The sequence below is a fragment of the Aulonocara sp. 'chitande type north' Nkhata Bay genome, linkage group LG4 (genome assembly GCF_057382095.1).
Source record: "Aulonocara sp. 'chitande type north' Nkhata Bay isolate Kocher_YH1m ecotype deep benthic linkage group LG4, A_spYH_male_GT1.1, whole genome shotgun sequence".
Classification (NCBI taxonomy): domain Eukaryota; kingdom Metazoa; phylum Chordata; class Actinopteri; order Cichliformes; family Cichlidae; genus Aulonocara; species Aulonocara sp. 'chitande type north' Nkhata Bay.
This window is the reverse complement of record NC_141347.1, coordinates 29,876,290-29,889,053: the sequence shown is the minus strand read 5'-3', so window position 1 is coordinate 29,889,053 and position 12,764 is coordinate 29,876,290. Positions and strand designations below refer to the sequence as shown.

The window sequence follows — 12,764 nt, the reverse complement described above, 5'->3', positions numbered from 1 at the left end:
TGAGGAGTAATTCATTAAAATGGTTTATTTACATTTTGAGCACAACGCCGTTTTCTAGTTCTGTAACTCTTGCTGATAAAACTGCCAAACTGACAGCAGATTTACACTGTGGCAATAACAGGTGCAGTTTTGAGTTGTCTATTCCACTAAAAATACCACGCCAAATACTTAATGACCCCACCACGCATTGCACCCTGTGGTCTGACACCAAAATATCACAGTTACACAAAGCAAAATCATGTTGTGAAGGTCTACAGAGGGATTGCTGCTTGTGCTAGTCTTTCTGGCACCATTAATAGGAGCCTTCACTACAAGACAAAGAAACATGTGGCTTAAATTGTACAATATTAAAACGAAACATTTCAAACCGTGAGCTGACAAAAACTGCATTTCATAACTTCTCACAATGCTAAAGGAGAAAAAAAAACTTTACATGAAAATAATTTCACAATTGTCAGAAATTTCTTGTCTCTTTACACACCTCGATTGGCTGAAACAAATACAAGAAATATTCCAATTTGTGTAAAAAGCATAATGAAAGAGAAACCGTTTTATACAATCAAGATAGGGTGAAACAACGACACCATGCTGCGTTTGGCAGGGACACTGAAAAAGCCTAGCTTATACAACAATTACTCTCATTACATTTTGTCATTCAAATAAAAGAAGACATTATTCATAATTTTTCTAAAAGTAAACAACCTATAACTCGTGCTTAAATGTTTAATGTACTTGAAAAAAAAAGAAAAAAGATCTATTAATTATAAGGAGAACCATTAAAAAAAAGAGTAAGTGCCAATTCTGTTTCAAAAGAAAACCTTCCAAGACCAACTGCCTTCCCTATTGTGTGAAAGAGAGAAATTTTTTTACATAGAAAAAGAAACAAACTGTACAGGCACACTATGTGTGGAGAGAAAAATGAATCAAGAAATTCTCTAACATAATATGAAACCCAACAAAGAAGGAAGTGGCTGAAGTACTCGATGACTCTTTTCACATAGGCGATGCTACATCCATTTCCAAAGTGAGTGAATCTGCAGATTAAATAAATAAACAAGAATAAAGCAATTAATATTTCAGCCGAATGAAGTACATTTATGCTTAACGATTAGGTCTTATAGTAAGAACATCTTTTGAACATAAAGACATTTTGGCAAGTCCTTTCAAAGGGTCTGACACATGGTTGTAAAGATAAATAAGTGTTTGGGGGAGGAGGTAAAGCCCTGGAAATGTACAAATACAAATGTGTGTGTTTGTAGTACATGTAAGTAGACTCACCCATATGCCCTGGAGTAGCTTCTGCTTCGTTGTGCATCAGGGAGTCAAGGGTCCGGGGTGACATGGGGAACAGGTCACTGGTGTTTCCAGAGTTTGTGCTGTGAAAAACAAACAGAGTAAAGAGCATAATATTAAGTACTATGCCTGGCGATGGCTACACAAATCAAATATGAAATACTATCTGTGGTAAGAAAAGTGATGAGGAAATGTGATGCAGCTATCAGAAGTTAAAAAAAGGAGCAGTGACTCTGCTTTGATAAACAAAAGATTGGTTATTGAGTAAATAAGTCACTCCTGTCTCATCTCACTCTGGCAGATGATTTAGCATTGCCTGTGCACACAATCACTGCAAAAGAGCAGGGCAAGGGATTTTGTTTTTAAATGTATATAAACAGCATAGGTCATTAAATGCATTTTTTTTTTTTGCTTTAAATCAGGCAGTACTGTGCTCAACTGAACAGAAGGCAAACTGAACGGATGTTAATGACAACTAAGGATCAAGTGGATCGAACAGGCCAGAGTCTTTTGTTAAGGCTTCACAAAAAACAAAGTCCCCTTTTTGTCTTTTTTCTCCCACCAAACTCACTTCAGCCGTGTCCATTTTATCATGGAACTGATTTTGAATGTTTTACCTTTTTATATTATTTGAATCACTTGTCACTCAAACTATTATGACATCTAATTCGGACCGTTTAAGCCCCACAAAATAATGTGGATGAGGAATGATAAAGAAATGCCTGCAGGAAACAAGAGTATGGGGTGAAATAAGTGAAAGACTAATGAAAGGCAGGGAGCTACTTTTGTATTAGAACTAGGAACAATGTCTGTATGTTGGACTCAAAAATAGGAATTATGTAGGTGAAATTACTACCCATCAAACACACAAAGTGACAAAATGCACACACAGCCCTACATGCCAACTCCCCCCGAGTGGCCTACCCTGGGAATCCGTTCCCAAGCAGTTCACTGTCCGGCAAGTCCATGAAGACGGAGGGACACCTACGGAGACAGGTCAGGATCTCACTGAGCAAACCTCACCATCAAACCTACTAATACAAGGCGGATGACCCGTTTCTACATTCCCCTCGTGTCAGTCAACCTCACTCTATAAAACTCACCTGCAGCTAACGTCCAACTCCTCTGCCTTTCTCATTTGTGCTCATCTCAGACATTCAGGAAAGATTTGATGATCGTCAATAAATATTAATCGTGAATACCAAAAATTCTAAAATGGGAATTCCATTCATGTTGTTTCCCTGCTAACTGGTAGAATTACAAATTTAGAAGTTTAAAATGCTTCTTTGTGCTTCCTTTCGTTCATCCTTAAGACTTTAATGTATATTTTGAGGTCTAAATATGGTCTAATAAACAGCAACATCAGTTGTGATTAGGGATGGGTATTGTTTAGATTTTGCCCCACTGTTATCAGTACAGTGAACACCTCTTTGAAGCGAATGCTCTAAACCCTAACCATTTGAGATTAATATTAATAAACAAATCTACGATTACACAGTTAGCTGGGTTGTGGTTCCTTTTTACAACTTCTCCATTATTCTATACTGAGTTATAATGAACTCTATATGTGAGCTCTTTGCTGCTGATGTATTGGCATATCTGCTTTCTTGTACTTACGGTAATGAGCACTTTCCATATCATTTCTAGTGAAAACGAATGCTTACATTTCCCACCCCCATCACTAATACTCTATCTGTGGGTGTGTGTGCACAGTTCTGGGGCTTCCCCTGCCCTTCATTTATAGATTCCAAGGAAGAGAGCTCTCTTCTCGCTTGGGACTACAACACATGATAATCTCTCCAGAGAGAAGAACTGACAACATTACAGGTTGTTGATACTTTACGCTCAGCACTGGTGCCCATTTAATACCATATTTTGGTACCCATCCCTATATATGATAAGAGAAAAATCCATACTAAATATTTGGAAATGGCCAGTGAGTCAGATGATGGCGTACAGAAAGTGTGAGACATGGCTATTCGCATGTCGAAAATGAAAATAAATTACTTTCACATGTGCTCAGTGAATACACAGCCAGATGGCCCATGTACAAAGTCAGTCTAAGCCAGTTCCCTACAGAATCTAATACCTGGGTTCACAACCCTTTTCCTGAACATTATGATTCCTCCTTCCTCCTTCTCACACTGAGAGTTAAAACCTCTATGTTGTTTTTTTTTCCTGAACATTTGATTAACATTTGCCACATGAAACAGTCTGAATCTGTGTCTTAATCAGGAACACTCAGTCTTCACAAAAGAAAACATCAACAGGAAGTACAAAGAACTAATATAAGCGTTGGCCACTGTTTGGCATGCGACCATCCTGTAAATATTATCATTCTGAGATACGGAAGAAGGGAGTGGAAGATACTTACGGGGTAACGCAGATGAACTTTGTCTTCAAATAAGGCTGAATAGCTGTTAGGGAAAAAAATTGGAGAAAATAATGAGTACTATTAAAAACAAAACAAATAAAAAAAAACCTAAAAAACACTTGCAATGCTGTTATAAACATACTGAGCAATATGTTTGAGTTTCTTTTTAACTAAATAAAGACTATGAAGAACAAGGCAGTAACTTACTGCTCGTTGAGTCTCCTCCCATCTCGGCTTCAGGAGCTGCTTCTGGCCTGCAGTATTTCCCAAAGGCTTCCTCTTTGGGAATCTCAGGATATAGGTAGACAAGAGGTGAAACCAGGATATTGGTGGCATCCATAATCTTGTAGCCCATGATGATGTCAGCAAACGACATGCTGTTGAGCTGCTGCTTGGTGTAAGGCTCCACTGACTGGATCTGGGTCTTTCCTATATAAACACAAAAAAGTTCAACATCACAACAAAAAGAGCACATGAAAAAAAAAAAGATCATCAAAACAGCATGAAGTTCTGAAATACTCACCACTGATGTCTTTCTCTACCCATGTAAAGGTGATGCCCCCCTCCTTGCTGCTCTCGCTGAAGCGCAGCAGAAAGGTACCGGGAGGTTTTGGACTCAGAATAGCTCTCTCTCTCTCCTTACTGATAAAACCCATGATATACCTGTAGACATATGAAGAAATGAAAATACTCTTAACCCTGTAACACCAAGTTTGTAATATTTAAAACATGAGTTTTTCAGATTTCTTTTTGTCAGAAAAACCTAAATAAATTGCACAAAAACACCAGCTATATTAAAAAAAGATACCAATTAAAACATGTATGCACTAATTTATAATTAATATTTTTGTTTAAATGTGTCATAAGGTTAAATGATACACTCCAGTATCAAACATTTTGAATTTTCTGGCAATTATTTCATGGTTCAGGCTTTACGGTTAAAAGAAAGTCTCTTCCATGTCAAGAAATTTTCTAATATGAAAGGAAGGTAAAAGGCTTGACTGTAAACAAAGCATGACCTCTCACCCTTCATTCCACAGTGCAAGAATGTACTTTTTCACCAGGTCAATAATGTTGTCAAGCCACACCCAGAAGGAGAAGCCTTTGCCTGCCATGTTTTCCTGTGAAGTGGAAGAAAGAAAAAAAAACTCATACAAAACAATAAAATATCACTAACAATAACGCTGAACAATTTAGTGCCATTTGTTGTAGTACCTTGCAGAACTTGGCCCAGGTGATTTGGCATCCAGAGTAGTTGACACATGGTCCTATATAGATAATTAAAGAATTAAATCAGATTCATAAAGAATCGTGAAAAACTAAAAAGACTTTGATATTTTAGGGCTTGTCATCAAACCTAGTAATTTCTCAGCCAATGTGGTGAGCTGTTCAATGGTCAGGCCTCTCTTGGTGGTGGAAGAGAACTGCCAGCTCAACACCTCAGCCACCTGGTCCCATGTCCCCACTGGAGGTTTGGTGAAGAAGTTCACGTTCTGTGCAAAGAACCACCAAGGCAAAATGTTATGAAAACATACACATTTTCTACTTTCTACTCAAACAGATCTTCAACTCCATTGAGTTAAGATCCACCTCATGCAGAGTTTAGTCCCTTTCCACCAGAGGGTGCTGTCTTACCTTTGGGTGGTTAGTGAGCATGTTGTACCACAGGATTGAAGCCCAGGCATTTGGCATCTGGCAGATGTTTGATATAACTACCACAGGCAGGGAATGGGTCTGCAAAAACATGGTGTGTGTAACAAAAAAAACAACATCCATCATCCAAATGTTATTTATACATGATATTGTTTGTCATATATTTTATTAGCTATTAAAAAAAAAAAATAGACTTAAAAGTTAATTTAATTTTAAATTAGGATTAACGCATTACTAAAGGAGCTGCAAATTCAAATATTATGATTCTCTAACAATTCACCATTTGCATCAGCGTAAATCTTCAGTGCCAGTGACCCTGCCATTAACTGTGGGCAGGTCAAAAAAAGGGCAAACAGAAGAAATTTTGTGTTTTCAGAATCAGTCCCTGTAGAAGCAGTGTTGATGAAGGTGACTGGAGGCGGACGACTTCATAAATGACTAACTTGTCTGGTGACTAACTTTGTATTGGGTGTCATATAATGAAACTGCATTGTGCTTCGGGAGTGTTTCGAATTTTGCGGATTATTAGTGTTGCTTGGGTTAATAACGAAAGCAGAAATATGCTCCATTTCATGACACACAGTGGCAGTACTCACCTCCAGATCTATCTTCAGGCCCTGGTGATAGACCTCTGTTTCAAACGTGATAAGATGCAGTTCCTCAGTGACAATCAGAGAGGCCTAGAAAACAAAAAACAACCTACTTAAATCTCTTTATAAAACTATATGTATACGAGATAAAGAGGCCTGTTAATTACAGGTTAAAGCAGAATTTTTCACATGCTAAATACAGTTAAGATTCTGTAACGAGCGGATTGTTCACTACATTACACAAGTCCAACAAGAAATAGGACTTACGTCGCTATTGGTCCGTCCACCATTACCACACCTTTGTTCTCGCAGGGTCTGCAACAAACAGGAAGTCAGTGCTCCGCAGAAGGCCTTTATCAGATTACTTCATAGCTTTCAACCGGTAAAACGTTTGACTCACCAAGTGTTTAAACTCTGCTGACAGGCTACCATTGTTGGACTCCTCCATGTTCATAACTTTTGTGTTAGTACCGAGGATGTTAAACTTTCGTGATCTAGTAAAATCATAGTAGAGCACAAAGTAAGAACCTTTTCTAAAATACTACACATTAAAAGCTCTGAGGTTTGAAAGTTTGTTTTTAAAGTCTTACCCTCGAATTGCAGCCACATCACCAGATTCCCTGAAAAATAGAGATGCAATGAGTAAAGCAGTACATTTGCTTTGTCTTTCTATCCAAGTGATCAAAACTTAACAGAAATGTTGGATGATAAAAATATATAAATAAACTCACTTATCAATGCAAACTTTAATTTTCAGCTGGTAATTGAGCTCAGGAAACTTTACCAGTAACCTTTAAAATTTTGAGAAAAGAGACAAGACAGAACAAATTCATCCACTCATTAAAATGACTGTTCCACTTCCCATTATACAGGACACAAAAAATGTTGCAATAAAATGTATAATCCCAAGTATAAAAATGTACAATCCGGTGTTGTAATCCTGATTCTCACCTGACTTTATTTGTGAACTGCACGCCTGTTTTGATAACCAGAGGTCTGTCCGGATGCATGGGCATGCAAGGCTGTCTTTCAACCACAAAAGCACTATGACACAAAAGCATCACATCAATACATGATGAGCAGTGTTAAAGGTATAAGTTCCCTAAGTAGTAATTTTAAATGTTTCTGAAATTTCACATTTACAATATAAAAACTGTGAGAGACTATGGGAAGCCTTAAACAAGTCAATAACTTAAATCCATGCAGATCAAGTTAAGACAAAAATCTAAGTAGATAAACATCAAATGTACCTCTTCATTAGGTTTCTGAACAAGTCCACAATTTTCTCCTCAAGTGCGGGCCGGTGCTGAATGATGGGGTCTCCTTTGTAGGACACCTTCTGTTGGAGCTCTTCCAGCTTCTTGATTTGCTGACGAATTTGGAGCTGGGACTCAGCCAAGGATGTAATCCTGATTAAAGTAATAATACAAATTGCAAATCAGACACTTGTCTATATGAAGGGAGTAAGAAGAGCAGAGACCAAAGTCCACAGTCACTTGGCCAGAATCATTAATTTATGATGTGAAACCTACTGTGAACATATCTAATAATAGACAGTCAATGATTAATCTCTGCACCAGTTTCCAAGTTTACCAAGTTTCAAGGCGATCGAGACAGATGTTTGGAGGGCCTCCAATACAAGCAATCTGCTGTCTCCTCTTCCAGTCAGCCAGTTCTTCATCTGTCAGGTTCTTCTGTACATAGTCCATGGCAGTCAACAAGCCTCCCATCTCCGTAACAATTTGCTATAACAAAGAAAACACAGCACACATTAAACATTGGCATAAAGAGTTATAATCCATCTGTGGTCCAAACTTTGTACCACTGTTAAAGATTCAAACAATGGCTGTGTTAATATTCAGGTTTAAGACCAAGATTATTCTTTACTATCATTCAGCTAAACATTTAGATGTTTCCAACTATTTATTTATAAGTGACTTATGTATGTATGTATGTATATATTGTACTATTCTTAGTTAGCGTATTGTCTGTCTTGTCTTAATGTTGGTTTAAAATGGAGCACTGTAACAAAAAATAATTTCCCCCAGGGATCAATAAAGTATTCTGATTCTGATTCTGATTTATCAATCTTGCATTTATAATTTTTAGCCAAATTTCTATTTTCACCATTGATGAATGTAACTAGCAGTAGTTGCTTGTTCAGTACACTGCTGTCTGGCAAAATTTAATGGTCAACATATGTGCAGCATGCACAACTAAGGGACATTTGGTTTCACAGATGCAATGCCACATCTATTGCTTTTTGTGCTAGCCAGCAAACTTAAACTGGGTGTGCCAGCTTAAGTCCAGAGGTGTTGTTTCATTTCGATCTAATTACTTCCTAAAATGCCTCTTTATACATTTTTGCACGCCCTGAAATGTACAAATACAAAGGTTTCCCTTTATAAGGCATTATAATGTGTTTCGAATATCCTTGTTTTATAGATGTTACCTAAAGCACTTGACATAACACATGCTTAAAATCAATAAAGTTTAAAAACCCACCCTCCTGAGCTGATCCAGGGCGCTCAGCATCTGCTCGAGCTGGGCCATCTTCTGCCTCGTTGCAGCTGCCTGGCTATTTCCATTTAGATCCTGGGACAACTCTGGGAAGAAGGTGAACAGGTCACCGTTAAATTAACTTTTAGCTGTTAATACAGGCAACACAGCTAAGGAAATTACATCAAAAACATAATAAGGTAATTATACCTCCTTGGCTTTTTAGGGTCTTGTAATTGAAATCAAAGTCATCTTGCAAGTTTTCAAGCATTTTCATCTTCTGTTCCATATCCTGTGGAGAAATGGGTGATAATGTACATACATTTATGCCAAGAAAGACCAATTACGTAAATATGCAGTAAGTGACTCTTTAATGAGAACTAACCTGGACCCGCTTCCTGATGTCTTGAAGATTGTGCTCCAGTATCTGCTGCTTCTCTGTCACTACTGTTCCAGTGGGATGGGCTGCCTGGCCATCCTGCAAGAGAATAAAAGATATACTACGTAGAGCCATTGTACTAACTATATACACCATAAAGTCTGAAGCTAGGTCAATATTGCTGTATGAACCTGTGTAGCAGAGGTGGCAGTCTGCAGCAGCCTCTGTTCTTCCCACAAACAGCGGGCAACAATGCGAGCAATATCCATCGGTTTCTCCAAGTACTTGCTCTGCAGATGCTGTTTAATCCTGCGGAGGTTATGCTGGTAGAGCACGTTGTTCTCCTGCAGGAAACGGCTGTACTGCTGATCTATTTCTCCCAAGAGGTTGTGGAACACCAGTGTAGCATGTGACTCCTTATTGGCAGCGTAAGCCCTTGTAAACGACAGGTAAAGTGATCAGTATGTGCTCATTTCTAATTTTTCCTCATACATTAAGGTCAAACTCATCCCCATTTGCCACAAGAATGAGTACTCGGGTTAACAAGCATACTGACACATTATATCAGAGTGCCCCGATTCCTGTGGTGGTGTTATAAGGAAAGAAGAGGGTGATAATGAATAAATAAAAACATTTTTAAAGCCAAAAAACATTTTGGAAATCATAATGAGTGGCCATCTCCCAATCCAAAGGGAGAGAAAATTACATGAATTAAAATGTAATTTCACAACAGAGCCTAGAAATGTAATTTTTATTTATTTATTAACCTTTATTTAACCAGGAAGATCCCATTGAGATTAAAAACCTCTTTTTCAAGGGAGACCTGGCCAAGATAGGCAGCAGCAGATGTCTCACAGTTACAGAAATTACTCAAACACAGGCAGCAACAACACACATGCAACAATAAGTGAAAGAATACAATTATTTCTTACCAGTCCTGACTCTCAATCCAAGGCGCAAGAAACTGTCGTAACTCCATGGGGAAGCTGTCACTGTACAAGTGGTAGAGTTGCTCCAGGTACCTGGTCTCCAGCTGCTGTAACTGGTTCCACTGGGCCATCTTGACACTCACCTCCTTTGGCCTACATAAAAAATATGAGTGAGACAACATAAATTCTCCGAAAATTCTATGAAAATACAAACTGATAATACATACTGCCACAGTTCCTGATAGAATCAGGAAAAATTAACTGTAGGGAAATAGCTAAATATCAAGTTTTCTCTGAAAACGATGTCAGGCCCATACAAGCTTCCTATTCAGTACAGTCACTTCCTGTTCACCGAAACACTACGCCTCCACCAAGAAATTTAGGCCAACATGAACAGCTGTCAACTCCCCGAGCAGACAGGAGTTAATGATCTTTGGTGGTAATTTTGTCTCGAAGGTATGTCACTGCGCTTTCTGTACTTTGCAATTTGAGTAATAGTGTTTCATTTATTTTCAATCAATCACCTGATATCAGATAACTCTTATCTAGGTTATGTAACTATAACTTTTCCATCAGATCCACTTGAGCGGTTCTCCTAGCCTTCTCACATTTTCAGCTAAAGGTTACATCATTCCCTGAAGAATTTTCTACTGTACACTAACAATAACCAGACATTCAATAAATCAAAAAGGAAGCCATTTCCTTTGTTTAATCCTTACATAACATGTTGGATAGTGTTGCAGTAACATCATTCCACTGAATGTGTGTACTGTGTTCTCTAATACACCTAAAGTTCGACTTTAAATATAGGCAGAGACGTTTAACAAAGCTTTCATGCTTGGTAGCTGCTGACACAGAAATGTACTTGACAAAAAACAAAACTTCACTTTCTGTTTCCAAATGTAAAGATTTTCTCCTGCTGACAAAGCATAGCACCGAAATAATGCTGTTCATGTCTGAACAGGTTAAAACACTGACCTGAATTTCCATCTGTCAAGGTATTAGCATTATTCAAATCAACACTACATAGGTTCCATATTCATACACATGGAGGTGAGTGCCTTCTCAAAAGCGTCATTTTAAAACACCAACAGAAAGTGGATTTCCCAACATTCACTGAAATTAGTGTTCAAGGAAAGCCACTAGTTTCGGTAAAACCCCCCAAAAAACAAAATCACTAATATGCTCACTAACGCTCACTAATATTGTGTTGCTATTTTAAGCAGTGAAGGCACATAATTAACTGTCCCACAAATGTTGCATTTTTCATATGACCAATGTTCCTCTTCCCACATCATATGAAAAAGATGCATTCATCCATGGTGTAGATTTCTGGGCATGTAAAAACCCTGAGAGAATCAAACCAAAGAATAGGCAAGTCTTTATCAGCTCAATAAACAACAACAACAACAATAAAACAGTATTTCAAGTTAACCATGACCCTTAGGCACAGTTGTAAGTTTATTGTGTAACCTACTTATCCTGTTTCTCCTGAAATGGCTGGACTATTTTGACATTTACTAAGCCCTTCTGTGAGATCTCTGCAGAATTATACGTGTGCAGTTACAGAAATAGTTGTGTTTTATTTTTAATCAAGAGTAACTTTAGACAAGCAGCTTGTTTATGTCAGATGAAAGGAATCCATAAAGTCTAAACAACTCATCTGTTGGTTGCATAACTTAGACATTTTGCTTAGGTCTCACACATTTTGTGTTCCTTTTCTTTTCACACCTCTATCAATGTCTGAGCTTTAAAACTAAATCTAAAGCTCTCAAATTAAAATCCACAACTCAGAATTAGTTATCATAAATAAACCTGTCTACCCAGCTTGTCCACTGCCCTATGCTCGGAAGTAAGTGGCACAAACAGTGCCAAGCAAAGTGCCATTCATTAAAACTCATACCTATGATATTCCAGGAAGCACTTCCTTGAGACAACAACGAGAAACAGTAAGCATGTCAACCTTCACTGGCAGTGGATGAAAACAATAGTACAACTACATGTGTTATTAGGCAAAAATAAATAAAAAAAAATACTGATTGATTATGATGTGCGTCCATATTCAAAACTCGTCAAAAGTTAATAATCTGCTAACTCACTGTCCCCAATTAAAGCCTAATTTATTGAATGCAAGCCTTGAATCATAAGGCTAGGTAGTGGGTGTGCTGTCCAACTGATGGCATGGTGATGGGCGTGACAGCTTAAAGAAAACAAAAAGAACTGAACTGAATTTTCCTCGGTCCAAAGGGGCATCCCGTTAAAGCCCACCTTCCCTTTTTAAAGCATATCAGATGTACTCCCATTATTAAACGAGGCGTTAGAGAGTAGACGAGAAAAACAGAGCACACAAACACAAAAACTCTTAAATATTACGTCTGTAATATACATTTTACAAGAAACGAGCAGAACTGTAACACACTTAAAAACGTTATTACCACTTTAATAAATTATATATCACTGTGAGCAGAGGGGGTTTCTCCAACGTGAATAACTAAGAACCTATAAAGTACTGCAAGTCTACCCCAGCAGCGTTATCGATATTAGAAGTAGACGTGCATTAACATTACGTTAAAAATATAAAATTTACACCAAAAGCAGAAGTCGATTTATATTTGCTTACCTGGCTCGATGCCACTTATTTAGAAAGTTTCTCCGCCAAAACAGTAACCCTTCTCATAAAACACACTGACGATAACGGTCAGTGGCAACTTTCGTAAAGATTTTACCCACAAAAACGAGGGAAAGAGCTCGAAAAAAACCCCGTAAGTCTTTATATTCTCTTCCCAACACGAGAAACGCTTCTTCGTCGCGAGTACGGATCTTTCAGTCAACCCATCCCCTACATTGCAGACTTTCCAGCCAGCCAAACTCCTTAAACTATTTTACTGACATTTCCAGCCGCCAATAGTGGTCTTCAACTCTGCTGTCACCAATCACAATGCAGCTTATAAGCAAAGGAGGCGGGACACTAGCTTGAGGTTGGTTGAGGAGGTCCGCTGTATCGCTGTCGCAACTGAGCTGTTCTTCTGTGAACACCCTCCCCCGGG

General features: G+C 38.1%; 1 protein-coding gene across 2 annotated transcripts; it reads right to left on the bottom strand.

Moving 5' to 3' along the window:
- On the bottom strand, nt 1-12,583 carry stat3 (signal transducer and activator of transcription 3 (acute-phase response factor)). Of its 2 annotated transcripts, XM_086289767.1 has the most exons (24): nt 12,338-12,583; nt 9,721-9,870; nt 8,980-9,223; nt 8,795-8,887; nt 8,620-8,701; nt 8,416-8,516; nt 7,504-7,655; nt 7,161-7,319; nt 6,862-6,954; nt 6,642-6,701; nt 6,501-6,530; nt 6,311-6,404; nt 6,178-6,225; nt 5,917-6,000; nt 5,303-5,401; nt 5,025-5,160; nt 4,883-4,935; nt 4,694-4,788; nt 4,191-4,330; nt 3,875-4,096; nt 3,668-3,710; nt 2,218-2,277; nt 1,279-1,376; nt 1-1,034 (listed from the first exon to the last, which is right to left on the bottom strand). In XM_086289767.1, the coding sequence occupies exons 2-24, from the start codon at nt 9,846-9,848 to the stop codon at nt 994-996; spliced, it is 2,355 nt and encodes a 784-aa protein (XP_086145893.1). In that variant the 5' UTR covers nt 9,849-9,870; nt 12,338-12,583; the 3' UTR covers nt 1-993. The 2 variants fall into 2 exon arrangements, with proteins under 2 accessions (XP_086145893.1, XP_086145894.1); XM_086289768.1 differs by lacking the exon at nt 2,218-2,277.
- Between the last annotated feature and the right edge of the window lie 181 nt (nt 12,584-12,764).

Excerpts from the sequence above, each read along its gene's own strand:
- stat3 (XM_086289767.1), bottom strand. The coding sequence starts at position 9,848 with ATGGCCCAGTGGAACCAGTTACAGCAGCTGGAGACCAGGTACCTGGAG. Across the intron at positions 9,224-9,720 it reads TGGATTGAGAGTCAGGACTG|GGCTTACGCTGCCAATAAGG; the intron begins GTAAGAAATAAT and ends GTCGTTTACAAG. Across the intron at positions 4,789-4,882 it reads CCTGGGCCAAGTTCTGCAAG|GAAAACATGGCAGGCAAAGG; the intron begins GTACTACAACAA and ends TCCACTTCACAG.